Source organism: Aptenodytes patagonicus, chromosome 25, assembly GCF_965638725.1.
Source record: "Aptenodytes patagonicus chromosome 25, bAptPat1.pri.cur, whole genome shotgun sequence".
Lineage (NCBI taxonomy): Eukaryota > Metazoa > Chordata > Aves > Sphenisciformes > Spheniscidae > Aptenodytes > Aptenodytes patagonicus.
The window spans coordinates 5,572,630-5,600,574 of NC_134973.1; the positions used below are offsets into that span (position 1 = coordinate 5,572,630).

Sequence of the window (27,945 nt, forward strand, 5' to 3'; positions counted from 1 at the left end):
AGGGTCCCGGCCCCTGCCCTGGGGGTCCCGGCCCCTGCCCCCCCCGTCCAGGATCCTGCTCCCGGGGTCGCGGCTCGGCGTCCTCCTGCTCCCGGTCTCGGCCCCCCCGGGGGGGTCTCGGCCTCTGCCGGGGTCGTGGCTCAGCCCCTCCGGGGGTCCCGGTCCCAGCTCTGCCCCCGCTGCTCACACGTGCTCGGCGCTGCACACGGGGCCGCCGCATCCCGCGGGCGGGCAGGCAGGGCAGGCAGGGCAGGCAGGGGGTACCCGCCTCCCGCGGGCGGTGCGGAGGGGACAGTCCGGACACCTCTCCCCCTCCGGGTGCTGGTCACCGGGGTCAAAGTCGGTCCGTGCGCAGGGAACCGATGGGCTGAGCTCTGCTGGGGAGCTGAGCTTTAAAGCGGCTCCCAGTGGAGACTCTCTGATGTCTAGCGAGGTTGGGCCGTCCCTCCCCCAGGGATTCCCTCTGCCCAACCACCTACTTCACAGCCAGGACGAAGACTCAGCCCCACAGAATTTTTTGGAGCAGAGGAGAAGCGGGCTGGCATACCACTGGTGCTGGGGGGGGTTGATGCCCTGGTGCCCTGGAGCGGAAGCCACAGGCCGGTTTCCCCCCGGGATAGGGTCTGCGGAGCCGGCGGCCTCCCCGGTCTGCTGCAGGGAGGATGCTGGGGAGATGCTGCATGACCTCAGGCCGACTCCGCTGGGCCTCTCCCTCGCAGACAATGCCCTGGCACACCGAGACACAAAGCAACTGGAGGGGGGATCTGGCGGCCGGTCTGCAGCAAGGAGGGGGCCGCACATTCCCGACCCACGAGGCAGCAGCAAAGGGGGCCCGGAGGGAGCCAGGGGGACCTCTCTGTAGCCCCAAAATGCTGCGGCTGTTTTGTTCCCGAAGGCCTCCCCTGGGGTCGGCACAGATCGCTGCCGGAGCCGCGCTGGGGTGGGAGCGAGGCCCCTCCATGTGCAAGGAGCAGAGCCGGGCTGGGAGGGAAGGAGCCTTTGTGGTGCAGCTCGTGGCCCCCTGCCCGCCCCGGCCCCCTTTGGGCTCTCAGGGGGGAGATGAGCTCAGGCGGCTCCGGCTCCGGCTCCTGCCATTGTTGTCCCTGGGAGAGAGGCCGGGGCAGGGACGCGCCATTGTTCTCCCCGGGAGCTGCAGAGCCCCGGGCCTGCGAAGCCACCCCTCCGGGGGTCACGTCCCCAGCTTGCTATGTGGGGTGAGGCCTCTGGAGCAGCGAGGAGAGGGGGCAGCCAGGCCCCGGCAGGTTTGGCCCTGCCAGGGTTTGGGCTCATGCACCAGGAGGGGCCGTGGTGGGGACAAGGCGTCACCCCAGAGCCACCTCCTCGGGGAGCAGGGCCCGGCCGCCAGCCCCCTGGCCAGCCCTGCAGCCAGGATCTGTGGGGAGGGACAAGGGGACATCACGGCCACGGGGCAGCTGCTCCAGCGCTGGCTGAGAGCGTGGCCCGCTCGGGTCTGTTGGCAAAGTGTGCCGTGCCCCAAGGGCAGGGCATCTCCCCACCAGTCACTGCCACGTCCCTGCAGCCCTGAGGAGCCCCGTTCCCGGTCGCCACCCTCCCCGCACGGCTCCATCTCCTTCCTGGGAGGAAGCTCATGTCCTCCCGCAGTCCCGTGACTCCGGGAGCTGGTGCTTTAGAAAGCATGTGCAGGTTTCAGTATGGTTGAAGGTATCCTGAGCCTCCAGAGACACAAGCTGGGAGATCCCAGGATTCCCAGCAGCCTAGATTTTGTGTGTTTAGTTTATTGTGCTGCCCTGGGAATAAATCGTTAAAGATTACAGTCAGACTTGGGCATAATTGCTGTGCGGCATCAGACGCTCCTGCCGTCTCCAGAGGGAGCGTTCTCCAAACCCCGCACGGCTGAGCAGCTTGGGGAGAGACAATCCAACGAGCAAATACCTACACAAATCCCGCTGCAGGCCACACGCAGCTCCCACAATCCGCTTAGCTAACCTGGGCCCTGCGGATTAGCCCCCGCGGTGGCTCACACACACCAGGGCGGGCAGCGCGGGCAGCGCGGGCGCCGGGGCGGAGGAGAGGGGCTTACCCAGGGTCCCACCGGGATGCTTCCCACGGGGCCCGGCCGGTGTGCACGTCCCGGTGTAAGGGCGGACTCGGGGCAGGACCGCGGTGTCGTCTCCTCCGCCTCCCTCAACGCTGCCCCGTCCCGCCGGCCCCGGCTTCAGCTGGGAGCCCTGAATCTTTCAGGGGCCAGTTCTTGGAAGTTCTGTCCCTCGAAGGAAGGGAATTCCCAGCCTTTCTTTGGGGAAATCCCCCACCAGCCCCGGGCAGCAGCTTTTCTCTTTTCTTTCTTTTTTCTTTTTTTTTTTCCTTTTGGACCGAATTCCTGGCTGATTTCACAGCTTTGGCAAATGGGGATTTTATCGCAAGTCTCTGCATTCCCCTCGCAGGCGCAGGGTCATGGGATTAGGGCAGAGCTGATGCCGGGCTCAGGCAGAGATGGGGAGAGGAGGGAAGAGGGGGGGTTTCTCGCTCCTGTGACTGCAGAAGAGGCAGGGCTGCAGCCTGGGGGGACCAAGGTGGGACGGGGACCCTTTTCCTCCACGACTTCACCAGGCCCCCAGCCCGGGGAGGGGAGCGATTCCGCTCCCGCGGGGAGCGGAGCTGGCGCGGCTGCAAAGGGGCCGATGCCGGTGGGCATGGCGCAGGCAGCGGGGCCCGGCTGCACGGTGCCCGGCCGGGGCCTCCCCGCAGAGCTGCCGGCAGCGAGTGGGAGCGTTCCCACGGGCGCAGGGCCAGCAGCAGGGCTCACACGGGGCACACCCCGGCAAGAGGGTGCAGCCGAACCGCTTCACCTCCGCCCACCCAGTCCGGCCCACCAGGCACCGCCGGCATCGCCGCGGTGGGGGAGGCGCAAGGCCGCTGGCTGGGGGTCCCGGCTCCCCGTCCCCCAAGCCCCACGGGGCCAAGTGGCTCAGCCTTAGTCACGGTGGCGAGCGGTGACTCACGTCGCCCCAGCGCGCTCAGGTGAGCCATCGCTTGCTGCTGTGAGTAAGGAGCCGGCAGTCCCCACCCTCCCGGCACAGAGCCAGGCATGAACCCCCGCAGCCGGAGCCCCCCTATCCCACCAGGCTCAGGGCTGCCTTGAGGCAGGGGGCTCATGGCAGGCACGGGGTGTCCTTGGGCAGGACGGCGGTGCCTGTGCCGGTGACGCTGGCGGGGCTGTAAACACCCAGGCGTGTCCTTAGAAACACACAATCAGCTCCATGTGTTTCCCGGCTCTCGGGGACGTGTCCCGGTGGCCCTTGGCATTGCGTCTGGGCGTCGCAGCCTGGGGACACCCCGGCTGCCAGCCCAATGCAGCTGGAGCCGGTGGCCCAGCCTGGCCTCGCCTGCCATGCCCTGGTTCTGGGGCATCCCACACTCCCCGGGGGCTCTGCCCATCACCCCGGCCTCGGGCCAGGCGAGCCCAAGAGATGAAGTCACCCCTGGAATGACTCAGGCAGCCACCCGGGCGTGGGGGGCCGGGCACCCCAAGCCGCCCCATGGGCAGGGGGGACCCCAGCACAGCGCAGGGCTGGACGGCTCCCGTCGGACCCTGGGATGAGGCAGTTCCCAGCCGTGACGTGTGGGGCTGGGGCAGGGGGAGTCACCGCAGAGGCTCCCACCCGCAGCCTGGCCCCGGCCCTGGGAAGGATGGCGAATCCCTCTGGATATAGCAGCGCCGCGGGCCCAGGTGTGGGGCCATACTTGGCTGTGCCGGGCCGCGGCCCCACTGCCCCCGGTGAGGCCAGGGCTATTCTCGGCTCCCTGAGCTCACGGTCCCCTTTGGGACACTGAACTCTCCGTCCCTGCTGACGCAGGGTGAGCGGCTCCCTGCCCTCAGCTCCGCTGCCTCCCTGCCAGCCCCTGACGCTGCCGGCCCGTGGCCAGCACCCCCCGGCCGGGTGGGAGCAGAGATTTGACTCTCCCTCCTCATCACCGGAGCAGCATATGGGCAGGTTGGCCCGGCTGCGCCCGGGGCCAGGCACGGGCAGCCAGCTGGCCCCAGCCCTGCTTGGCGTCCCCGGGTCAGCGCACGGCCGGGGCTCTGGCAGTGGCTGAAGCTCCTGCGGGTCTGGGGGCATCTCCCCTGCCCGGGCTTCGGCCCAGAGCCGCGCTGGGACAGGCAGGAGGAACCCCAGACCCCGGCACCGGCCATGTCCAGTCCTGCCCTGTGCACCAGCTCTGCCACTGCAGCCCCTGTCCCGCCCGAGCCCCATCCTGCACCCCAGCCCACGCAGGAGCCCAGCGCTGGCCCTGTGCCGAGTGCCGGAGGCGGTGTGGCAATCGCAGAAATCATGGGTCAGGAGAGGTCCTGGTGGTATCAGCACCGCGGGTGCACGCTGCCGGCTCGTGCCCACAGACAGGACCCTCCCCTGGGCACGGGCTGGGGGCTGAGACCCCACAGTGGTGCAGGACCCGGCTCCTGCTCCCGGGGAGCCCTGGAAATGCGGACATCCAGCCCCTGCCAGGGTGGGAAGGGGTACCCGGGGCACGGACCCCCACCCGTTGCGGCCAAGAAGAACCGGAGCCCTGACACCCTGACCCCTCCCTCCCATGGAAAGCCCCTTCCCAGCTGGGCTGGACCCAGCCCTGGTCTCAGCTCAGCGCTGCACGGTTGTTTCTCAGACGCCGCAACATTTCTTGGTTTACTTTAAATCACCAGCTCCAGGAGTCAGATGACTGTTGTTGTTTGTTGTTGTTATTATTATTGTTATTATCATTGTTATTATCATTATTATTATTATAAATGCTTAAGCAAGTTGCCAGCCCTGGGGAGGGGAAGGACCCAGGATTTTGGTAGCCTCCTCAAGTACATGCTGAACCTTGTTCCTGGAGTGACCCAGGCTCATAAATCAGGGGGCAAGTAAAACCCCCCCATCCCATTCCATCCCATTCCATTCCATTCCATTCCATTCCGTTCCGTTCCGTTCCGTTCCATTCCGTCCCATCCCACCCCATCCCACCCCATCCCACCCCATCCCTCAGCTCCCGCCGCCGGGGGCTGGCTGGGGCGGTTTGTGGTCCAGTCTGGGCGAGAGCGGAGCCAAGGCTGCCCCGGCCGTGAGCCAGCCAGCACCGCCTGCACCTCACCATGCCTCCGCCGCCGTCTCGGGGCTGATCCCCTCGGCCCCACAGCCACGGCTCCCCCCTCGCCCCGAAGCTGCCCCTGCCCTCGCCTCGCCCCAGCCGGGCCCCCGGGTGCGGGAGCAGGGGCTGCTCCGCCGGTGTCGGCATCACCCGGGGAAGGGGAGCATTGCTGCCGTGGGCAGGGTCCCCGTGCGAGCCAAGCAGAGGCAGCGGTGCCACCGTTGCAGACCCTGGGACCCCATGACACCCCTGCCCCGGGTGGCCCCACAGCCCGGCCACCCCCAGGACTACCCACCCCATAATGCACCGAGGCCACCCCAGAGTGGGTGGGGCCAGTGTGTCCTGCAATGCATTGTGGGGGGTGTAGTCCAGCTGCCCCACTTTGGGGCGCACAGCTGGGGCGCAGCATCCTCAGCACCCACCCCTCAACCCTGCCCCGTGGCCAGGGAGAGCTCGGTGCCCCTGCCTGGGGGGTCCCACGGGGCACGGCTGGCTGAGGGGGGGCACCGACAGGCAGCGAGCCCACCCATGGGGGCCCGGCCCCGCTGCCCATGGGGTATCGGCCAAATCCCGCCTGCACAAAGGGCGGAGGCAGAGCCGGGGCCGTGTGGGACGGATCCCGCAGAGCCCAAGTGTGTGCCAAGGGCCGGGGTCAATGCCGGCACAGGGCCCCAGGGCCTGGCATGGGGCGGCCGGGGGGGGGGGGGGGGGGGGGGGAGGGCGCGTGGGGTGGCGCGTCCCGGCGGGCTGCCCCACGCGCTGACACATGGGCGCACACTCAGCGCGGCAGCATCCCCGCCCCGCGCCTGCCCACTGCTCCACTTGGAGCCGCGTCAGGAATGCGGGAACCTCACCCGGGCGGGGGGCATGGTGCCAGCCTGGGGCCGCGGGGCACCCCTCTGCCCGGCCTCCCCATCACCGTCTTGGGGGGCTTGGGGCTGCTGCCAGAGGGGCCGGGGGCCGGCGGGGCGGCCGGCAGCCCCATGGCACCATGGGTTTGGCTGCCTCTGGCACAGCGCGGGGCGCGGGACGGTGCAGACACGGGCACGTGGGCACGCTCGCACACAGCCCTGCTGCCCAGTGCCGCCCCTGCCCCTCTGCCGGGGCTGGCACCCACCGAAGCAGCCGAAGCCAGGGAGGAGGAAAAGGAGCCCCGCGGGGGGGTTGTGCCACAGGAAACCCTGACCCAGGGCGGGCTGGGGACGGGAGGAGGCGCTTCCTCCTGGCCTCGTCCCTGCACACGCGTGTGCAACCCCTCCGGCGGCACCGCCCCAAACGGGCACATGCACACTCGTGCACATACGCGCGTGCTCACTCTGCGCACAGACACCGGCACACACGCTCCCGTGCGTGTGCGCACACTCACACCCATGCACGCTCGCCCAGGTGGGTGCTGCACCCCCACCCACGCTCTCCCCCCGGCCAGGCCGGACGCTGGCTCGCGCCGTTCACACACATCCCGTCATGGACGCATGCACCCCCTCACTTCCCGGCCGGGCTGCGCTCTTCCCCCGGCCACAGTTCCTGTTTACGGTGATGGAGTCGCCTCCCCGGCCCTCCCTGTACCGGCAGGAGCTGGCCGGGGCAGGGGGCACCGCCATAAGTCCTGCCACGTGGCCCTGGCCACGGGACGCCGGTGCTGCCGCCTCGCCCTGTGCCTGACCCCAGGTCCCGGTGCTGCTCGGGGCGGCGGGACTGGTTCCCGGCTGATGGCTGTGCGGGGTCACCTGCCCCCCCACGGATGCGGGGCCACGGTCTATTCTGGGAACGGCGGCAGGAAATCCTGGCGGGGAGGAGAGTCGGACCCCGCGTGCCACCGGCACCGGCACTGCCACAGGGCCGGGCTGCAGCAGCCGGGCGGAGGTGAAGCTGCCGCGTGTGGAGGTGTGGGTGCCCCGTGCTGCTGGGCACTTGGGGCATCGGGATGTGCCAGCACCCCTGGGCAGGGCTGGCTCTTGCCTTCCCTCCTGCCGGACCCTCCCTGGCTGCTCAGGGATGCCGGCCGGAGCGGGGCTGCCCTGCGTCCCTTCCCCAGCTGGGGGGACGGAGGGAGGTGCTGTGCCCAGGGTTCGGGTGAGTCAGTGCCAAGCGAAGAGCAGACGGAGGAATCCAGCCCTGGGCCGGACCCACTGTGCCGCATTCCCCAGGGCCGAGCCACGCTGCGGGGAGACGGGCTCAGCTAATCCCTAGCGCACTACCTGTGGGGAAACTGAGGCACGGACCAGGGAAGTGACTCACCCTGCACTGTGGCCTTTTAAATGCCCTGCTCTGATTAGATAATGGGCGGAAGGATCAGAGAGAGCCGAACAACCCCTCATTAAACCTTTGTCTCCCCATAGCGCCTTCAGCTCCCAACGGAGACCTCGGCCACGCTGGGCCGGTGCTGGCCTGGCGTGGAGGCAGCCCTGCCCCGAAACACGCCTGCTCACATCCGCCACAAGGCCCGTGTGTGCCGGGCGGTTGGCACCATGGCAGCGCGCGGGCTGGAGCACGCCCCGGCACCCCACGTGCCGGCGAAGGCAGGCGCCGTCCCAGCCGCCAGCGGGGCCACGGGGGCTGTACCCAAGCCCTGCCGGACACTGCTGCCCGGAGAGCCCGGAGCACCCGGAGCCAAAGCCGGGTGCTTCTCCAGCCCCTCGCCTGAGTGATGCTGAGAGCATCCCGGGATGCTGCCGGGTGGGCAGCCCCTCTGGCAGGCATGGACCACGGGGCTCTGGCACCCACTGGGCGCAGGGGGGGGCCGGCGGGCAGGAACCAGAGCTCCCCAATTGCGTTAGCCGCGGTGATGAAAGAGGCACACGTAGTGGCAGAGCTCGAGCCACTTGTGATGGGGAGGGGGAAGGAAGCGCCGTGCCGGGGCTCTCCTTCTGCCTTTCTCTCTCTTCCTTCTCCCCTCCCTCGCAGGGTGCAATTAGTGCCCAGAACCCGGCCCCAGGGCGGGTTTGCTGTAGTGAGATCCACACCAAGGCTGCGCGATAGTCCGCCAGACGAGGCCGGCATCTTGGGGCGGCCAGCACGGAGCGGCTCCCAGGCTGCCATCCCGCTCTGGGGCTCGGCACCGCACGGGGCTGGGGTCAGAAGGATCGAGGGCTCTGCCGGCGGCTGAGCTCGGCTGAGACCGGCTGCGGCAGCCTCGGAGCTGCCCGGGCTGAAAAAGCCCTCCCGAGGCGGGGAGGCAGGTCCCGCTCTCCTGGTGCCTGCAGTCCTGGCCCTGCCGGCCGGCTCCCCGGGGGCTGCCGGTGTGACCGAGCAGTTGCCCATCGGTGCTCCCGCGAGGGCGCTGCCGGCGGGGCCGGGCTGGCGTCGGGTGCTCTCTGCAGGATTAGGTTTTGAGGGGAAATGTGGTATGGCAGCGATAGGTTAGCCTGCAAGAGATTAGATCATCTGTGGTTTTGGGAGCATCAGCAGAGCGGGGCTCTTGTGTAACCTCCGCAGCGCAGCGCCTGCCTCCCGCCACCCTCCCCAGGAGGCACGGCCCCCGCCGGCCCCCTGCCCCGCTGAGCCCCTCATCACCGACCAACCAAAAATGCAGCAACGTCACTACTGCTTCGATGGAAACCGAGAGACTCGGGAGCCCGCTTGTGCTCGGCATGGGGTGGATGCTTGGCCAAACAAGAGCCAAACAAAAGCAAAAGAGAAACTCGCCTCACAGCAGCCCCAGCGCCGCCTGCCCTTCCCAGATGCTCCCGGCAGCCTTCAAAGCAAAAAGCATCAAGCTCACGTTTTACAGGAGATGCATCTCCAAAGGAAAACGCTGCCGGTTAAGCCCCCGGCCCAGTTCCTTCCCTTTTGCTCCAGCCACAGCCATGTGCTGAATCCGAGATGAATTGAGAAAGCCAGGGCCCCCCGCGATGGCCGTCACGGCCCGGCTCTGCTTATCCGACTCTTTGCTCACGGGAGGCCCTTGGCATGAGCCGTCCGGCCTCGCGCCGCTCGTCCTGCGGCCGTAAGGAGCAGGTACCCACAGCCTGCCGGGGGCTGCGACATCGCAGCTTGGCTGGGTCACAGCCGCTCCCTGCTCAGCCAGGACGCCCGCACCACAGAGCTCTCCTGGCCCCGCCGGCGTGCGGGACGCCTGTGGTCCTGTGTCCCACGGGAGCAGGGATGCTGCAGCACAGCCGGTCCTCGCTCCCCAAACTGGGATGGGGGGTAAAGCAGCCCTGGGGACTGGCCGAGCACGGTTGGAGCGGATGGGGGGACGTGGGGTGTGCGACCCCCCCCCCCACCCCACTGACGGCACAACATGCGCTTGTGTGCGCTCTGCACCCACACCCGGCCCCGTCGGAGGGGCCCCTGCCTGCCCTGCCTGCCCTGCCCGCCCCGCTCGCTGCAGGAGACGCTGGCTTTTCCCACGCCCTGCCGGGAGCCCGTGAGAGCTGGCGGGGCCGTTTTGCAGCCTGCCCCGGCGGGAGCCTGTGCCCTTGGGGTGCCCGGCCGGGACACGCCATGTGGGGGCTGCAGCCGGCCGGGGTCGGGGCCGGGGCCCATCTGCCGAGACAGGATGCGGGGCCGGACGGGGGACACAATGCGGGGAAGCGACGAGGGGCGAGCAGGGACGGGGACATCCCACAGCAGCACAGGCGGGCTGGTCCCGGCGCACCCAGAAACCCCCCGGCTGGGCGTGAGCGGGGTCACAGGCCCCTCCAGCCCCCGGCTCTCCCGGCCACCTCGGTGCGCTCGGGTGGGGGCCGCAGCAACCGTGTCCCGGCGGCGCAGCGGGGACGGAGGCAAGCTCCGGCTCCTCCTGGCCCCCCGTGTCCCCCCGCCGTGCCGGGCGCTCCTCGGCACCCCGCACCTGCCTGGCCCGGGGGGGCTCTGCCTGCAGCAGCCTGTCCGCGGGCAGCCGGGACGCGATGGAGCTGGTTGGGCCGGGCGTTGGGGTGGGAGCGGGGTCCGCTCAGCCCACGCAGGTGTGGCCGCGCCGGCTGCAGGCAGGGAAGCTCCGCGCCTGGCTGGCCCCGTCTTGCTGGGTGGCAGCAGCAGCCTCCCGCGCCGCTCTCCACCCCGGGGCAGGCAGGCACACCCCGTCATTACGCCCCACAGCAGCTGCCGGCGCTGCCCGGGCAGGGAGGGGGCGGCGGGGGGCAGAGCCGGCCGGCACGGCCAGGTGGGGACGGGGACGGGAGCCGGCCCGGCCAGGTGGGGATTGGGATGGCAGGAAGCCATCGCCTACCCCGTGCGTGGCCCTCGCCTGCTGGGAGGAGGAGGGCGAGTGGGGGGTGCGTGCCCCCTCCTTGCATGGGACCCTGCAGGGGCACCCCGAGCCCCACGGTGGCCCCGGCACGCGTGGGGAAGCAGATGGGGTCAGGCTCAGCAGCTGCTCAGGACGTGCCCCGCGGGGCCGCAGCGCACAATGACCCCATTGAGGTCCCACGGGGTGGCGGGGGGGGCACCCAAGGTGGCGGTGGCAGAAGTGACTCCAGTGTCACGCCAGACCTCAATCCCTGCTATTTATACCCGGCGGAGGGGCGGCTGTTCGGCACACAGGCGGCCTTTGAGGGAGCGGGGATGAAAGCGCTGCCGTCCCCTCCTCCCTGCCGCAAGCCGGGGCATCCCCGAGGGCAGCCGGCCCCGGCCCCCCCGGCTTCCCCTCCCCACCCCGGGCCCCAGCCCGGCGCCAGCCCCGCCAGGAAGCGCCCCACCACCAGGGTCAGCTGCAGCCGCTTCCTCCCGGCCAGCCCTGCCAGGAACCGGGGAGCCCGTGGGGGCTCCGCATCTCCGGCTGCAGCTCCGAGCCCCCGGCTGCAGCGGGGCAAAGGGAACCGAGCGGCAGATGGAGTACCAGGGCTCGTGGGGGCTCGTGCCAGGACGCCTGGGTGCTGGATGCCGGGCTCCAGCCGGGAACTCCTTGGGAACCTCCCAGCTTTACCAAGGGCGAAGTCCTGGTGCATCAAAGGCAGGCGGGGGCAGCGGGAACCCGGGCAGGAGCCTTTGGTCCCCGCCAGCGCCCAGCTCCGCCACCCCACGGTGCTCCCACCGCCCCACGCCGGGGTCCTGCGCCGGCACACCTGGGTCTGGGGCTGTGCCCCCCCCGCGGCGTGGCACCCAGCCCATCGCTGTGGCAACCGCCACCAGCTCCGGGTGTATTTTCTGCACCGGGGCCGCCGTGGGAACCTGGACGGGTGCCATCTCATTCTGCTCGGGCTCTCTGGGCCGCCTTTGTAGCCGGCATCGAGCCCAGCTGGCAGCCGCTTCCTCCCCGGCCTCCCCCTGCCCCGTGTGGGTCGCCGCCCCGGCCGGGGGGATGGTGGGAGGGGGCTTCGCTCGGACCCCCAGCACGGGGCTGTGCGCCCCCCTCCACACGCCCTGTGGCTTTGGGCTGGCTCCAGGGAAGTGAAATGCGAGCGGCCGCCAAGGCTGCCCCGAGCGAGGGCTGCACCCGCAGCCCCCGGTGCCGCCAAGCCCTGCCAAGGCACCTGGGACCCCAGGGCAACACGCCTCCCCCACTGCCCCTCGCCTGACCCCGGCAGCTCCCCGGGGGGGGACACCCACAGGGGTGGCATCCCCGAGCAGCACGGTGCTGCAGCAGGGTCCGGGACTCCCGCATCCCATCCCTGCTCTCCCCAGCCTACAAGTGGCTTTCCCCATCCGTGCCTCAGTTTCCCCAAGAGAGAACCTGCCCCGGGCCAAGGGTTTGCCACATTCGCCAGCACAGTGCTCCGAGGCTGTTGGCCCGGGAGCTGCATGACAAGCACCGTCGTGCTGGCTACAACACCCGCCCTCTGCAACACCCGTCAGCACTCACTCCTGCACCCGGATTTTGGGGGGTGAGGCCGGGCAGGCTGGCGGGGCGACATCTCCCCACAGCTCCACCGCCATCTGCCGGCAAATCACCCTAGAATGGGCCGGGACCGAGAAGCCACGGCCGGGCCAGATCCTGCCCGCCGCCGTGCCCCGAGCCCAGGTCCCCTGCTCCTGCCTGCCCTGCCCGCGGGGATTTTCCTTGAGCCACCACGGGGATGGGACCATGCGCGTGGGAGGTCGGCGGAAGAGGAGCATTTTCCAGTGCTGGAAACTGAGAGGAAAAAGGTTGCAGGACGGAACGATTAACGCAGCGCGGGTTAATCATTACAGCAGCGCTCCCCCCAGAGAAGGAAGTTGCGAGGATACGGCCTTCGAGCCACCCAAGGGCAACATGGCCCAAGGACATGGCCGGGCTCGTGCTGGCAGCACGCAGAGCCTCTGCTGACCTTCTCACGCCGGGACCGGGGCCACAGGCAGCAGCCCATGGCCACGGGGGCTGGGGAGGGGTCCTGGCTGGAGCCAGCTCTGCACCCGGCTGCCGCAAAGCCTTGGCTGGGACAGGCAGGGTGCTGCCCAGCGCCGAGGCTCCCCAAGCTCCATACTCAGCCCCCTTCCCCCGGGGGGCTGTGAGCGGGGCTGCCTTCCACCTCCCGCAGCCCCCCGGGCAGCGGGTGCCCCCGGCAGGGACGAGAGTGGGGAGCAGCCCCTGCAGCCCCCGCCCCGATGTCGCAACGTGGGCACCGAGGACGCAGGGCGATAGCAGGGCGGCTGCGAGAGGCCAGGCAGGATCCCGAGCACCGAGGGTTTGGGCAGGGAAAGGGGCGGCTCTGCCAGATGAGTCAGTCCAGCCAGGGGAATCCTGGGGCTGTGGTGGGGTTTGGGGTTTTTTTTCCTGCAGAGAGATGAGAGCTCGAACCTTTCCCCTGCATTCGGGATCTGGGTGGGACGGTGGAAATGCCATGTGGCCAAGCACGGGGAGGGGACGCCAGCGCCTGGAGATTTGGGCCGGCAGAGCCCTGCCCATCTCGGAAATCATCCCCCAAGAGAAGAGACACTGCCGGCGATGCCGGCAGAAACGGTGATGCTTCACTTTCCGAGCACTCCCGGCCCGGCTCCCCACCCTCCATCTGGCAGCAGAAGATGCAAGTCATGGGCGAAAGCCCTCGGTGGAAAGGAAAGAGGAGGGTGACGGGCCGGCCCCCCGCCCCGCTCATGCCATTTTCCAGGCAGCCCTTCCCTCCTGCGCATTAACGTTTCCCTCTCACGCCCACCCCGCCCCGCAGCGCTCGAAAGCCGGAGACAAACAGATCCCAGGCTCCCCGTAGTAACTCCACCGCGCTGCGCCGATGCTCCCGGCCGCCACAGCCCGTGTCCCCCTGCCCAGAGCGGGGACCGAAGCGCAGGAGCAAGGTGCTGCCCCAGCACCCACCGCCCCAAAAAGCAGCAGGGAAAGACCTCTCGCCCCAGCTGTGGATGGAGGCTGCGGTCCCCAGGGGCATGTGCCAGCGCTCCAGGGACAGTGCTGGTGCCGCCGCCAGCTGGGATGGCCCCGCCGCCTCCCTGAGCCAGGCCGGTTTGGGGAGGAGAGGAGGGAGGATTCACCCACTGAATCACATCAGCGGTACAAGCACGATCCACACCGGGGCTCGATCCCCACCTGCCCCCGGCCGGGTCCGTCCCCGCAGCACCAACGCCGAGCCGGGAGCGGGGAAGGGCTTCTTCGCCTTCGGTTCAGCCGCAGCCGCACGTCTCCCGCACCAAGCGGAGAGTCAGAGACCATTTTCGTGGCATCCAGCGGGACGTGACTGATTGCGGCTCCCGGCGTGGGCAGAGGGAGCCGAGAGCTCAGCGCAGCGAGCCGGGGGAGGAGGATAACGCTGCTCTCGACAGAACCAGATAATTAGCAGTGATGGGAAAGGACAGAGGCAGGTGAGGGGCTCAGAGCCGAGGCCACAGCGGCGGGACCCTGCGGGGACTGGGCTGGGCTGCAAGGGGCAGCAGGGAGAGCCCAGGGATGCCCCCACACATCGCCCTGCACCCCCAAACTGCGGGACAGGGCGAGCGGGGCTGCAGTGCCACCAGCCAGGGTGCAGGCAGTCCCTGCCCAGCACCACTCTGGTCCTGCCCGGCAATGGCGGGGGGGGGGGGGGAGCTGGCAGAGCAGGGTTTAGGAAAAGGCCCTTTCCCCACACCCATGAGGGCAGGAGAGCCCCTGCCCAGGGGCAGAGCTGCCTCCCACAGGCACAGCGGGGGCACGGCCAGCCCCAGGGTCCCTCCGCCACCCCGGACGCGGGGCGAGCCGGAGGTGCCCTCGCTGCTCCCCCCCAGGCGCAGACTACAAGTCCCAGCAGGCGTCACGCCGCGGAGAGCCCAGCCAAGGGCACCCTGCGAGGAGGCAGGGCCGGATCCCTGCGGGCCCCCCGTTCCCCCGGAGCTGGCGGGAGGCAGTGGGAAGAGCTGGTGAGAGGACGCTGACGGAGACACTTTTTTCCCATCCTAAAAATAGCAGCTGGCCATTTCCCCAGCTTCCCGGCCTCGCCAACGCTCTTCCATTAGATGAAAAAAAAACAACAAACCCCAGCCACCTTCCGTCAGAAAGAGAGCGGCTGCGTGTGTCGAGAGAGGCACACGCACGCCGCAAATAGAAACCGGGGACAGAGGAGAGTGAGAGGGAGCGGAAGAGGGAGCGAAGCCGTCCGTCCCCAGTTATTCCCGAGACGTTTTAATTAGCACTCACTGTGACTTTGAGGCTTTGCTTATGCATGGCGCAACGTATGACCTTTAAAAAAAAAAAAAAAAAAGGAAAGGAGGGGAAGGGAAGAAAAAGGCACTGGAGCAGCTCAGAAACTGGGAAGTCGGCTGAGCTTCAAATAGGCTCAGCGTCAGGCACTCAGAGGCTTTTAATAAGCTGCAGAGTGAGAAATTTAACACCACAGGCACTATTTTTGATCACTTGTGGAGGGGGGGAGAGAAAGACAGCGAGCGAGAGGAGGGGGAGGAGGTGGTGGTGAGAAGAAGAGGAGGCAGCCAAGATTACATCCTGGGTGGCAGCGCCGAAAATAGCCGTGTCCCACTCCGACTGCGGAGCCGCGGGGAGCCGGGCTCGCGGCCGGGGGGGCGGGCAGGCAGGAGGCCGAACCTGCTGCCCGATGACCTTTGCTGGAGCAGCTGCCCACACAGGCAAGCCAACTCCCGTTCCCAGGCAGGCGCTGGGAGACTGCAGGGAAAAGGGGATTAGAGCAAGGCAGAGGGACTGCAGCCCCGCGTGCCCAGGGGCCAGCGGCTGCCTCGGCCTCCCCCGGCTGGCGAGCCCGCGCTGGGGGGGGGTTGCGCAGCAGAGGGAACCTGAAAACCCTCTGGGGAGGCGTGGGGAGGACGGCACCGAGCGAGGAGCCTGGCAGCAGATGGTGCCGTTGGCAAGACACGCATCCTCGGGCGTCTGGCACAGGCAGAACCGGCCCCTCGCTCGAACCCACTCCTTCCCAGCGGCGCTGCCGTTTCTCGAGGTGCGTGGGGACCGGCGAGCTCGCCGCAGACACGCAAGCGCCTCCTGCTTTATCCCGGCTGCGAGGACCCCAGGGCAGCCTCCTCGGACGGGGCTGCTGGCTAGCAAGCCCCCAGGCAAGCAGCAACTTCAGCAGAGCAACATCATCAGCCACCCCCACCACACACGGATTCAGGAAAGACTCCCACCACGTACGGCATCTGCTTCCCTCTCCGCACCAAGCCTGTCTCCAAGGAGCAGGGGGAGACTTCCCCTGCTCTGCGTGCCACACGCGCGGTGGAAACGCAGCAGCAGCAGGGGAATGGGTCAAAGCCCGGGCAGCTGCTGTCCAGCTGCAAGAAATACCGTGAAGAAACAGCCCGGCCGACGCGAATTCCTGCGGCAACGGAGCCGCGAGGCTGAGCAAAAGCCAGTGTTGGATGGGGCGGGGGGTCAGCACAGGAAGCCTCTGGTACAGACCTGCGCTGGCCCATGGATGCCTCCTCCCGCGCTGCTGTAATCCTGCCGTCCAGGTGGATTAATGGAGGCAGAGGCGGCTGACAGCACAGGGAGGGGGTTATAAAATCTGCCTGGTAACCCTCCCGTAAGTGAATCCCCCACGGGAACCCCCAGCCGAACCCCAGGGCAGTGCTGGAGGTACACCTTCCCCGAGCGACTGCACGCCGGCAGACCCCAGCGTGGGGGCAGGAGCCTGCCCCCGGGCACCCAGCCATCGGTGCAGCACAAGCTGCAATTTGCTGCCTCAGAAGAAGGTGACATGCTACGAGACGGGATTACATTTCCTTTTAATTGATCAGAGCGTTTTCTCCGCCTCCATTTGTCCCGCACCATCTGTACAACCGGGGAAGCCAGGACAAGTAGGACAGTCTGGGGTTTCTCTACATCGACAGTGGGATTCCTGCAACACACAGAAGCGGAGTCGGTTTTAACGCGGGGTGGGCTCGGCAGAGTGGTGGATTCTGATCCGAGGGCTTGGCCCTGGCTCAGGCTGTTAAACTGCTGCGAGTAAGCAAGAGCCACCGGCTCTCTCAGACCTGACCTCACGGGCCAAAGAGCACAGGGACCAGAGATCAGGGAGATAGCGGGGGAGCCGCTGCCCTGCTGTACCTGCTCCAGGGAGAGGCCGTCGGAGAGGCTTTTGGTGACTCACCTGCCAGGCACAGCACACACGCTGCCGCAGAGTAAGTCTCCCAACTGCCAGCACGTGGGAAGAAGAGGGATGAGGCACAGTCTTAGCAGGGTAGAGGGAAAAGGGGCCACGAGGTAAGCAGCCCGGCCTTGCCTCCCCTGAGACAGAAGCTGTTTGTTTTTAGTGGAAGGGAGTGTACACGGAGCAGAGGCCACACATTGCTCTCCCTCCGGGGCCCCAGGCATCCAGCCTGCTCCTGAGCTGCCCACTGGCATGACCTGTCCCAGCAGGGACCTGGAGGCAGCAGGGAGGCCCTACCAGTGACTGCAGGCTCCTAGCCTGTCCCGGCGTCAGGCTGAACCCCGCGGCACTGTGCGGCGGTGCGGCACGGCACTGCGCCGGGCCCTGCTGCCATCTAGCGGCTTCGGGTCAGCTCCGGGCAGGGGCCCCCCACGAGCCCCCCCCAAGCTGACGCCCGGCCACGGAAAGGGACAGCTCTCGTGTCACCGCTCCCTGAAACCCAGGCACAAACCCTTGTCCAGCCCCGCGCAGGCCAGCAGGCCTGGCTGCTGTGAGAGGAAGCTCCCTATGGGCAGCACGGAGCAGGGACTCGTCTCCAGAGCAGGTCTGGAAATCTCAGCCAGGATATAGGTGACACTTACCTTAATTACTCCAGTGCTTTTACAAGGGCTTCATTAGCTTCTACTTTAATCTGAGCTTCTGCTTTAGCTGCTTCATCGGATGCTGCAGCCATCTCCGAAACAGCCTTCTCCAGATTTGATTTTGCAGTCTGAACGTGAGAGCACGAGGAATGCGTCATCGAGAGACCACTGCAGGACAGGTGACTTGTCCTACAGCCCTTGAGTCACTCCTCCCCACCCCTCCCTTCACTGCAGTCGTTGGCCCCGTGCACGGGGCCCCACAGACCCGCTTACACGGCTGCATCGGCAGCAGACGCCTTATCAACAGGCCCTAATGGGGAAAAGCTGTTCCTGAGACTCAGAAGGGTGGGAAGGGGCAAGATCAGCGTCTGTCCAAGGGGAGGGAAGTGGCCCGGAGAAGGGTTAACGACTGCGTGGCTTCCTCTCCCCACAGCCTGTGGAGAGTTCACTGAGAAGGAGCTCCGAGCCTTTGATCCCGATCAGCAGGCGCTGGGGAAGCTCGGGGTGAAGGCACAGCCCCTGGTCTGGGCATGCTTTCCGCAGCCACAGGAAGCTCCCGAGACAACCACCCCGCGTGAGAGAAGCGGGGAGCAAATCTCCCTCCACGAGGGAGCCCGGCTGCCAGGGCCTGCCTGAGGGAGGCAGGGCGCAGCCCGGCCCACGGGGACCGGGGTTACTCACAGCCAGATCCAGCATGTCCATCGTCACCGCCTCCTCCGCCAGCACCTGCACGGTGGAGTCCGCGTGGACCGTGACAGAGCCGCTGCTCACTGCAAAGGCACAACAGCGGGGGCCGAGTCAGGCAGCGCAGGCAGGGCTCGTTTGGGGGTCCAAACACAGGGCAGCACTGGCAAGCTCATCCCCGGAACCTCCACGATCCCTTTGCCGAAACAAAACCTCGACGCCCTCCCGTAACAATTCCCAAGTCCCGCAGGGACTCGTTTCCTACCAAAAGGGAAGCTAAAGCAGGGGATGCTCCCAGAGAGTCTGAGCAGAACCAAGAAAACCTGAGGCCCAGACCACAGCCTCACACTGAGCCCCATCTTCCAGGGCAGATCCCCGGCCCCGCAGGGCAGCCTCCAGCAGCCCCCGGGAGGCTGGGAAAGCAGAAATCCCTGGAAGTGCACCAGGGCACACCTTGATCGGCAGAGTCTCCCTTGTGAAAGCCCTGAGAACACTCCCCCACGCACGCTTTCCTGCCTCCCCAGCTCCGCCTGCTTTACTTACCGAAGTACTTGGTGGCTGTGCCATCCTCAGCATAGACCGTCACGACTCCCGGTTTGAGGACCTGCAGGGTGGGGACGTGAGAGGCCAGGATACCGAAGGAGCCGGTCAGCGTGGGCACGTCCACCTGCTTCACGTTGGCGCCGTTGTAAAACACCTGGACGGGGAGGGCAGAGCAGATGGAAACAGTCCATCACCAGGAACGGAGGGGAAGGCGAGAGGTGGCTCCCCCGACTCTGGAGAGCTGAGGGATGTGGTGGGCAGCCTGCTCCCACCCCGAGGGAGCAGCCCTGCTCCCAGCAGCTGGCAGGCCGCGGGGTTTAACGCACAGCAAGGTGTGACCAGGACAGCCTAAACCTTCACAGGGTGGGAGCGGGGCCGGGTTCTGGAGGAGGGGTCTTGGCAAACGGAGCGGGAAAGTGCTCCGAGCCTCCCGAGAGGCGTGGTAGTGGCAGGGAGGCGGCACGTGGAGACATGAAGTCAGGAGTGGGCGAGAGGCGAAGGGTGCAGCTGGGAGAAGCCTGAGAAGAGCGTAGGGAGACCTTGACGCCAACCGTCACTGCTCCAACGGGAGTCAGCGATGCAGCCTTCGTGCGAGCATCCCACACAGCTCTGCCAATGCCGCACAAATCCTGCCTTGCAACACCGCAGCCCCGTCCCGAGCGCCCTGCCAGCGCCCTGCCCCGGGAGAGCGGCAAGCCCAGCTCACCCCGCAGCCCTGGGCATTTCGGGGGGCAGACAGAGGCCGTGCCCCACACCCGGGAGCGGCGCCAAGAAACCGCTCCGGGGTGGCAGCGCTGGCAGCAGGGCAGGGCCCAAACAGCCACACCGGCTCCAGCAGAAGGGCCGGGGCTGGAAGAGCAAGAACGTCACCCCGCGGGCCCCGGCAGAGCTGCAGCGGGACCCGCGCGTCCGCGGGGGCGGGAAGGGGAGGGCGGCGGGAGAAAGGGGCAGCTGGCCGGGGAGAGGGGCCCGGCAGCGGCGGGAGAGGGGCCGAGGTCAGGGCCGGCGGGGCCGGTGACAGCGCGGCAGGAGCCGGCAGGGATCGCAGCGCACCCCCGCCACCCCCAGCCCTGCTCCTGATCGAGCCGGTCCGCTCGTTCCCAGCCCCGGGAGCCGTCCCCCAGCCCCGCCGCTCCCCCCCCCCCCCGCCCCGCTCCGGGCCGTCCTCCGCCGGCGCTCGCTCCCGTCCCAGCCCCGGGCGCAGACAACCCCGCGGGGGCGGCGGCACAGGCCTCGCCCCGCCCCGGGGCCCGCAGCGGGCACCGGCCGCCCCAGGCGAAGCGGGGGCGACCGAGGGGGCCCGGCTCGGCGGGCCGGGCCCGGGCCCGGGCCCGCGGCCTACCTGCGTGGGCGAGGCGAAGGTGAAGGCCATGTGGGCCGGCCCGGCGGCGGGCTCGGCATAGCCGCGGGCGCGGGGCGGCGGCAGCGCCGGGCGGGCGGCGAGGCGCAGGAGGAGGCGGCGGGCGCGGAACATGGCGGCGGCGGCGGGCCGGGGCGGCGGCAAGGGCGAGCGGGCGGCGCGGGGCAGGCCGGGACGGCGGCGGGACTACAGCTCCCAGCCTGCCCCGCGCCGCGCGACTACACGTCCCGTGGGGCGCCGGGCGCCGGACGGAAGTGGCGCCGCGGGGCGGGGCCGCGGGGGCACATGGGAGTCGTAGTCCCCGCGCCCCGCCCGCCGTTTGCCCCACGGATCGGCGGGGCGCGGCGGGGGGGACGACACGGGGGTCACGGGGGACACGGCCCCGCAGAGCCCCGGCCCGGCCCGGCCCCCGCCCCTCTCCGGGCGCCGCCGCGGGGCGATGGGACCCGAGGGGCAGCTCCGGCTCCGGCCGCGCCCCGCAGCCCCGCCGGCTCGGGGGGCCGGTCCCGCCCCGCGCCCTGCCCGTCCCGCCGCGGGGGGCTGCGGGGGGGGGGGGCAACCTGCGACCACTCCCGGGGCTGCGGTGCCGGGGGCACCTGGGGCGGGAGGGGCTGGGGGCTGCGCTGGCTCGGGGGCGGGCAGGGGTCGGGGCGGGCAGGGCTGGGGCGGGCAGGGGTCGGTGCGGGCAGGGCTGGGGCGGGCAGGGCTGGGGCGGGCAGGGGTCGGTGCGGGCAGGGCTGGTGCAGGCAGGGCTCGGGGCAGCCCCTGTCCCCACGTGACGCCCGCGCCGCGCGGGGGCGGCTCCGGTTCATTCATAAATCCCGGGGCCGCCCCGCCGCACCGAGCGCAGCGGCGGCGATGGAGCCCCGGTCCCAGTTGTAGGTGAGTGTCTGGCCCCGCCGCCTCGCGACAGCCCCTATCGCGACTAGCCGGAGCCGGCCCGGCCGAGAGGAGCCCATCGCGCCCCACCGCGCGTGGAGGTCCCGGGGGCTCCTGCCTCGCTGTCACCAGCCCCGCCTGCATCCCCGCCCCACATCCCTGCCCCACGGCCTCCATCCCTGCCCCACACCCCTGCCTGCATCCCTGCCTGCATCCCGCATCCCTGCCTGCATCCCTGCCCGCATCCCCCGTCAGCGGGCTGGGGCCGGGGGGGCCGTTGCGGCCGGGGGGAGCAGGGCAGGTCCCTCCACCCCCCCCCCCCAGCCCAGCCCCGGCCCAGCCGGGCCCCGCGGGGCACACGCACGCGTGGGGCGCAGACCCGCCCCGGCCCTCCCGCTCCCACGGGCGCACACGTGCAGGAGCGCGGCAGCACCGGGGTCCCCCGAGCCCCCCCGCCCTGGGCACCGGCAGCGGGCAGGAGCACGGCCCCGTGCCCCCACCCGCGGGGACAGCCCGGGGACCGCGGGGACCGGCCCCCTCCTCCAGACAATGGCCGTCCTGTTCCCGCCGGGTCGCCATGGAGACGGGATTCCTCCATGATGGGGAACAGGAGGGACATTCTTCCCGCTCACCCCGGCCCCCCGCGCCCCCCGCCTCGGGCCAGAGGGTGCCCCACCGGGATCCCGCCCCTGGGGCGCCCGTCCCGCGTGGAGCCGCAGCCCACTCACCTGCTCCCCTGAGCCTGGGGTCCCCCTGCGTCCCCGGCACAGCTGGGGGCCAGAGGGGGAACCCCCCCTTTTCCTGCTCCTGGGGGTCGCGGGGTGGGTCACATCACCCCGCGCTGCCCCGCTCGCCCCGGCAGCTTGGAGATGCCCGAGGGCGGGTGCAGGTGGGGGGTGTCTGACCCGGGTGGTCCTCAGCACCCCGATATCCCCCCGAGGGGTTCATGCCCCAAACTGTGGCAGGGCTGCCCCCAACCCCGTGCGGCGCAGCCGTCATGGCTCTCGCTGCCAGCCGTGACACGGTCGCCCCCTGCGCTGTCCCCGCGAGCGGCTTTTCCCACCCGGCCACGGGCTCCATTCACATTTTTCGCTGACCTGATTTTGAGCGGTTTCCGAGCACCCCGGCCAGCGCAACGCCCACCTCTGCCCGCCACCCCGGGGGCTTCCCCCGACACCAGCATCGCCTGCCCCAGCTCAGCCCCAGCCCCCTCCGGCAGCCTGGGACACACAGACGGGGACACACGGACCCGCAGCGGGAGCTGGAGCTCGGCAGCCCCCGGGAAGAGCCTTCCTGGGGCCGTGCTGGGCGGCGCGGGAGGGTGAGGAGGTTTCAGCCGGGTGTCCAAAGGCCGCGGGGTTTATGCCGTGGCGGGAGTGTGGAGGGGTCCGTCCGTCTGTCCGTCCGTCTGTGCCCTGGCCCCGGTGGCTCTCACTCCTCAGGAGCTCAGCCCTTCTCCATCACCCATGGGCCACTCGGCAGCCCTGCTACCAGCCGAGGCCCCGTCCCCTCGGTAGCCCTGTCCCCTCCCGTGCGGGGACAGTCTGGTGACGGAGCCACTGTCTGGCTGACTCAGAAGCGTCACCCGTTGCGCTTCAGCGACACCCACGCCAGCTCCGTTCACACAAGGTGCGGGGTGGCCATCTGCCGCCCTTCCCCGCCGAGGTGCCCCGAGTGCTGCTCCCCCCCAAGCTCCCACGGGCAGGGGCCGGGCAGCTCCGTCCCCTTCGGCAGCGGTGCCTGGGGGCTGCGTTTTGGCCCCGTGGCTCCCTGAGGACGGCAACGCTGGGGCAGCGCGATGTCACCTCCTTCCCTGTGAGCCATCCTGGGTGGGACCCCAGGGCAGGGTCAGGCTCCCCCCCCCGGGCCAGCTCTGGCCACCAGGACTCACTCGGGAGCTCTGGCTCCCAGTCTGGCGCGGGGAGCGTGGCCTCTCTCTGCCGGCTGCCGGCGTGGGGCTCCACGGGTGCAGGGATGGGGTCTGTGCCCCACACGAACCCGGGAGGCCCCGGGGCTGGGCACAGGGTGGTAGCGGTGCCCGTCCCACCCCAGGGGCTGTGCCCGGCTGGGGGTGAGGGGGGGGTTCCCGGGGAGGGGCAGCGGTCCTGCCTCCTTCTCCCCATCCCGGGCCCCACCTGCCTCCCCATCCCTCCATCCCTGCATCCCTCCCTCCGGAGCCACCTTCCCTCCATCCCTCCTGACCACACCCTCCTCCCCTCCCTCCCTCCCTCCTCCATCCTCCCTCCTGACCACACCCTCCCTCCATCTCTCCATCCCGGTCCCTCCCGGCAGCTCCGCACCGCGGTGCCGGGCAGGGCCCGGGGCCGGCCCGGCCCCGCCGCCCCCGGCCCGGAACCTCCCTCTGTCTCCCCCCGCCCCAGGACGCGCTCGGGCCGGGACGGACCATGAGCGATGACCCGACACCCTGGGACAACGCGACGGAGAGCGCCACGGTGAGCGGGGCCGCCCCTGCCTGCTCCTGCCTGCTCCTGCCCACGCTGCCGTCCTCGGGGTCCCGGGGGAGGGTGGGGATGTGCCTGCCGGCGTGGGGCAGCGCCTGGGAGGTGTGGGGTCTGCGCCCGGGTGGGGACAGGCAGCGGTCACCCAGCCCCGCTGTCACCCACCCTGCCCCACCAGTCCTGGGGGGTGGGTGACACCTCTCTGTGCAGCCCCCCAGGGTGCTCTGGGTGCCGGGGTCCAAGGGGTCCTGGGTGCTGCTGCCGGATCAGCCCCTCTCCCACAGCCGGGGCTGCTGGCCGTGGGGGGCGAGTGCCGACCCCCACGCTGGGGCAGGGCTGGGGTCCCGTCCCTGCTTCCGCTCAGCGCGGGGGACGCTGGCGGCTCCGTCCCCCGGCTGCGGTTGCCTTGGTGAAGGCAGGTCCCCGGAGCCGGCAGCAGGCCCGGGGGCGGCGGGGGAGCGCGAGCATCTCTGGGGAGCGGCGCTCAGCATCAGCCTCAGCGCGGGAGGGGGCTGCCCTGGCACCCCGGTGAGGCAGGGTTTGGGGCTGGGCCGTGTCCCCCCCCCCGGCGCATCCCCGACGGCTCAGCCCCTGCTGCCCTGCCGCAGGCGGTGCCCGGCGAGGTGTCCCCCCAGGATGGCTATGTGCTGCTCCTCGCCCTGCTCTCCATCTTCATCGGGGGCACCCTGGTCCTGCTCTCCAGCATCCTGATCATCTGCCGCCGGTGCTGCGAGGCCGACCGCCGGCACTCTAGGTGGGGACGGGCCGCAGGGATAGGCGATACCGCTGTCCCTGGGGTGTGTGGCACCGTGAAGGGGGCCGGGGGTGCTGGTGCATCGCTGACCCTCCTGCCCCCGCAGAGCCAGCGATGACCCCGAGAAAACCAACACCACCTACCTGGATGACTCGCAGCCAGCCCAGGGTGAGTGCCACGGCAGGGCTGGGGGTGCTGCGGTGACCTGCCAGCGATTGCCCACCAGTAACACCAGCTGCACCCCCAGCAGCACCCCCAGCTCCCCGGGGTGGGGTAAAGCAGCTCCTGGGCCCTTCCCTCTCCTGGGTGCAGCCCCCTGCCCTGGGGCAGGGATGGCCACACACCCCCTGCGCCCTCCATCGTCCATCCCAGCGGTGCCCTGGCTGTGCGAGCAGGACTGGCGGCCGGCAGCCGGGACTGCCGGGCTGGCATCGAGGCCCCGGGTGCAGCAAGTTTGCCAGGCCTCAGCTGGGGAAGCTGGCATGCACCACGGCAGGGGGGACCCTAGTTGCTGACCCCCTTCTCCACAGATATCACCATCAAAGTGGAGGACCCCGACTGCCTGTCGTCCTCCAGCTACCGGGATGCGGAGAGCGAGCGGTTCCTGTCCTCCAGCTCCTCCACCGCCCGCCGCGTCTCCTTCAACGAGGCCACGCTCTTCGACCAGGGCAAGAAGACCCAGGAGAAGGGGAGGAGGTGAAGCTCTGGGCTGGGCCGGGGGGGCCGGGGGGCCGGGGCCACCCCTCCTAACCCAGCGTGCCTGGCAGGTACACGCTGACGGAGGGGGACTTCCACCACCTGAAGAACGCCCGCCTCACCCACCTGCACCTCCCACCGCCCGCCCTCAAGATTGTCACCATCCACGAGTGCGAGTCCAGTGAGAACAGCCTGGCCATGACCCCCCGCCTGCCCCCACCCAAGCCCGGCCTCGCCATCTTCCAGGTGAGCCCCCAGCACCCCGGGGGGACGAGGGACTGGGGGGACCAGGGGGATGGGGGGGGTCCTGCAGCACCCCGGGGAGGCACCACTGGACCTGGGGTGGGAGCCTCGGGGTATTGCTGGATGCGGGGACGGGAGATCCTGGGGTGCAGGGGGCCCCTCCTGGTCCCCAACCCTCGTGCAAAGCCCCCTGAGCGTGCTCTGCCTTGCAGCCCCCCGCGGGGGCCCTGTCCCAGCCGGCGCTCCCCAGCCATGCCGTGTGCCCCAGCTCTGCCCTGCCCGGGGACACCTACAACTCCACCGTGGACACCAGCTTCACCGAGGCCAGCCCGTCCGCCTCCTCCGACTCCGGGGAGGGCCCCTCGGTGAGTGCTGGGGTGGGGGGCCTGCGGGGCCGGGACCGGGCAGGGAAAGGGGCTCTCCAGCCTTGGCAGCCTGCCCAGCCCCAGGGATCCTGTCCCTGCCCCGATCCCCCAGCACAGGGCCGGCCCCGCGCCCCGGAGGGCTGCCTGCCCTCCCCCCCCCCCCCCCCCCCCCCAGCTCCGTGCCAGGGCTCTGGGGAGAGATGTGGGCATCCAGCTAGAAACATGCTCTGCCCCCCCCACGTCCCCATCACCTGCCCCGGGGGACATTTGTGCATCTGCTGCAGCCGAGCTTGGCAGGAGCGGGACAAAGGAGCCGAGCTGGGGCCGGGGGGGGCTGGGGGGGGTTGTGCCTGGAGCTGAGCGAGCACTCACGGTCCCCCCCACCCCCCTAGTTTGCAGCAGCGCCCAGGAGCGGGAAGGCGGCTGGGGCGGGCAGTGCCGGCCCCGGGGAGCCCCCCCCGGCCCCCCCACAGGGCACCGTCCTGCAGTTCTTCACCCGCCTGCGCCGCCACGCCAGCCTGGACGGGGCCAGCCCCTACTTCAGGATCAAGAAGTGGAAGCTGGAGAGCACCCAGCGGGCGTCCAGCCTGGACACGAGAGGTGGGAGCTGCCGCGCAGGGGGGCAGCGGGGGGCACGGCCCCGCGGGGATGTGCCGGGCGGGTGGAGATGTGTGGGCAGGGGGGCTCAGCGTGCCGGGATGCGACGTCCCCCCCAGCCCTGCCCTGTGTCCCCGCAGGGTCCCCCAAGCGGCGGCAGTTCCAGCGTCAGCGGGCGGCCAGCGAGAGCATGGACCAGGAGGACAGGGACCCTCACCAGACCGACATCATCCAGTACATCGCCCACACGGACGACGTGGCCTTCCACCCCGCGGGCGGCCCCTTCCAGCCCTCCCCCGCCAGCCCCCCACCCTCTCTCGGCAGGTATTTTTCAGTAGATAGAGGGGACGGGGACGGGTGAGCCGGGCACCGGGGGACCCCACACTGCCCTGTGCACAGGGGGGCTCCTGCCTTCGTGCAGCTTTGGTGGGGCGGCCAGCGGGGCGAGGGTCTTGGGTGAGGGGTCCGGGGAGAGTCGGTGATGGGGAGGCTGGACCGGGGTATGGGCAGGGTGGTGGGGACAGCATGGGGGACCGCGTGGCACCGCCGCGAAGCCTGCAGGTGCTGGGCTGGCATCTCCCCTGTCCGCTGCTCGGCCGTGATGCCGGGGTGGTGCCCGCAGGCTAGAGCCGGGCGAGGGGGGTGCGGGCAGCCCCGGCGAGGCCAGCGTCTCGGAGCAGCCCAGCGCCTACCACGACATCTGGAGCCTGCGCGCCTCGCTGGAGCTGTACGCCTCCTCCGAGCGGAGCAACGACCAGGACTCGGTGCGCAGTGATGGCGGGGACAGCGTCTCCTCTGCCGGTGGCATGCCCCCCTGCCCCTCCTCCTCCCTGGATGAGGCCGAAGGCCCCGAGGAGAAGCTCTGGGGTCGGCCCAAGCCGGAGGAGTCGGAGCCTGGCACGCGCAAGCTGCTGCAGATGGACAGTGGCTACGCCTCCATCGAGGCGCCCAGCCGGGGGGGCGAGGAGGGGCCCCCCAAGGACCAGACGGCCTCTGAGAAGCGCATTTGCTTCACCAGCGCGGGGAGGAAAGGTACCATCTTCGAGAGCTTTGAGGGCCGGGAGCCAGAAGAGGAGGAGGAGGAAGAGGAGGAGGAGGAGGAGGAGGAGGAGGAGGAAGAGGGGAGCATGGCCCGGGGCGCAGCAGGTGGGGGACACCCCCGTCCCCACAGCCCCCTGGCCTGGTCCCCGTACGGGCAGATGTTCCCGGGGCGGGATGCGCTGCCCCGGCGGGACTACAGCATCGACGAGAAGACGGACGCCCTGTTCAACGCCTTCGTGCGCCACGACCCCCAGTTCGACGAGTCGCCGCTGCGGGGGAAGCACCGCTCCCGCACCCACCTCCGCAAGCAGTGGCAGCACACCAAGCAGTACAGTGACCCCGGCGTGCGCTACCCCGCGCTGGAGCGGCACCGCACGCCCCTGCGCCGCGGGGACAGCGCCAACTACCCCCTGGACGCCCGCTTCCACAGCCCCCTGCCCCGCATCGTCAGCGCCGGCGATGAGGAGGCGGCGGAGGCGGCCGATGGGGTCCCCCCTGCCCCGGCGCTGCCCGACCCCGAGATCCAGGTGATCGTGGAGGAGCCCGGAGAGGCGGCCCCCGAGCCCAAGGCTGGCTCCGAGCCCCCCAGGGATGACGACTGCCCCGGCCCCGGGAGGTGCCTGGGGCTGGGCTCCAGCTCGGAGCTGATGGACAAGATCGCCGGCGGCCTCGAGGAGCGGCTCTACGGGCACTTGAGGAAAGCGGGAGAGAGCACCGAGTGCACGGTGGCCGTGGCGGCCAGCGATGCCCCCCCTGACCACAGTCCTGTCTAGGCCCAGCGCAAGGGGGAGAGACCCTGGCGCAGGGGGGCTCGGCCCCCACTGGGGTTCAGGGCTCCATCCCCTTCTGCTGCCGGCGTGGGGACCAGCCCGGTGCCCGGAGCGCTGTGGGAAGGGTGGCCCTGCCATGGGAAGGCCAGGAGGGCGCGTGGGGTCCCCTGGCCATACCCACCACGGGGGTCCAGTAGCGTGGGGTGGCCGAGCCCCCTCGCTCCCGGGAGCGAGGTGCCAGGCGGCGGCGGGCCCGGGCTGGGGGTGCCCGGGGGCAGGTTGGGGTGCAGAGGTGGAGCAGAGCGTTGGCCGGGAGGTCAGCGAGGAGGGACTTTGCTAATAAACCCCCAAACCCAGCTGAGGCCTAATCCTTACCTCACGGCAGAGCTGTGTAGCAGATACGCT

At 69.9% G+C, this 27,945-nt stretch overlaps 2 protein-coding genes across 4 annotated transcripts; one reads left to right on the forward strand and one right to left on the reverse strand.

Moving 5' to 3' along the window:
* Positions 1–16,126: 16,126 nt before the first annotated feature.
* ATP5F1D (ATP synthase F1 subunit delta) lies at positions 16,127–19,872 on the reverse strand. Of its 2 annotated transcripts, XM_076359131.1 has the most exons (6): positions 19,719–19,872; positions 18,377–18,530; positions 17,831–17,919; positions 17,150–17,277; positions 16,509–16,552; positions 16,127–16,256 (listed from the first exon to the last, which is right to left on the reverse strand). In XM_076359131.1, the coding sequence occupies exons 1-4, from the start codon at positions 19,848–19,850 to the stop codon at positions 17,155–17,157; spliced, it is 498 nt and encodes a 165-aa protein (XP_076215246.1). In that variant the 5' UTR covers positions 19,851–19,872; the 3' UTR covers positions 16,127–16,256; positions 16,509–16,552; positions 17,150–17,154. The 2 variants fall into 2 exon arrangements, with proteins under 2 accessions (XP_076215246.1, XP_076215245.1); XM_076359130.1 differs by lacking the exon at positions 16,509–16,552.
* A 643-nt stretch (positions 19,873–20,515) lies between these two features.
* On the forward strand, positions 20,516–27,944 carry CBARP (CACN subunit beta associated regulatory protein). Of its 2 annotated transcripts, XM_076359137.1 has the most exons (10): positions 20,516–20,618; positions 22,997–23,068; positions 23,683–23,828; positions 23,935–23,996; positions 24,359–24,524; positions 24,596–24,770; positions 24,980–25,132; positions 25,525–25,732; positions 25,870–26,053; positions 26,352–27,944. In XM_076359137.1, the coding sequence occupies exons 2-10, from the start codon at positions 23,021–23,023 to the stop codon at positions 27,541–27,543; spliced, it is 2,334 nt and encodes a 777-aa protein (XP_076215252.1). In that variant the 5' UTR covers positions 20,516–20,618; positions 22,997–23,020; the 3' UTR covers positions 27,544–27,944. The 2 variants fall into 2 exon arrangements, with proteins under 2 accessions (XP_076215252.1, XP_076215253.1); XM_076359138.1 differs by lacking the exon at positions 24,980–25,132.
* The last annotated feature ends 1 nt before the right edge of the window (position 27,945 follows it).

Excerpts from the sequence above, each read along its gene's own strand:
- ATP5F1D (XM_076359130.1), bottom strand. The coding sequence starts at position 19,850 with ATGTTCCGCGCCCGCCGCCTCCTCCTGCGCCTCGCCGCCCGCCCGGCG. Across the intron at positions 18,531-19,718 it reads CCTTCGCCTCGCCCACGCAG|GTGTTTTACAACGGCGCCAA; the intron begins GTAGGCCGCGGG and ends CTCCCCGTCCAG. Across the intron at positions 17,920-18,376 it reads CACAGCCACCAAGTACTTCG|TGAGCAGCGGCTCTGTCACG; the intron begins GTAAGTAAAGCA and ends GTGCCTTTGCAG.
- CBARP (XM_076359137.1), top strand. The coding sequence starts at position 23,021 with ATGAGCGATGACCCGACACCCTGGGACAACGCGACGGAGAGCGCCACG. Across the intron at positions 23,829-23,934 it reads GCCGACCGCCGGCACTCTAG|AGCCAGCGATGACCCCGAGA; the intron begins GTGGGGACGGGC and ends CTGCCCCCGCAG. Across the intron at positions 24,771-24,979 it reads CCGGCCTCGCCATCTTCCAG|CCCCCCGCGGGGGCCCTGTC; the intron begins GTGAGCCCCCAG and ends TCTGCCTTGCAG.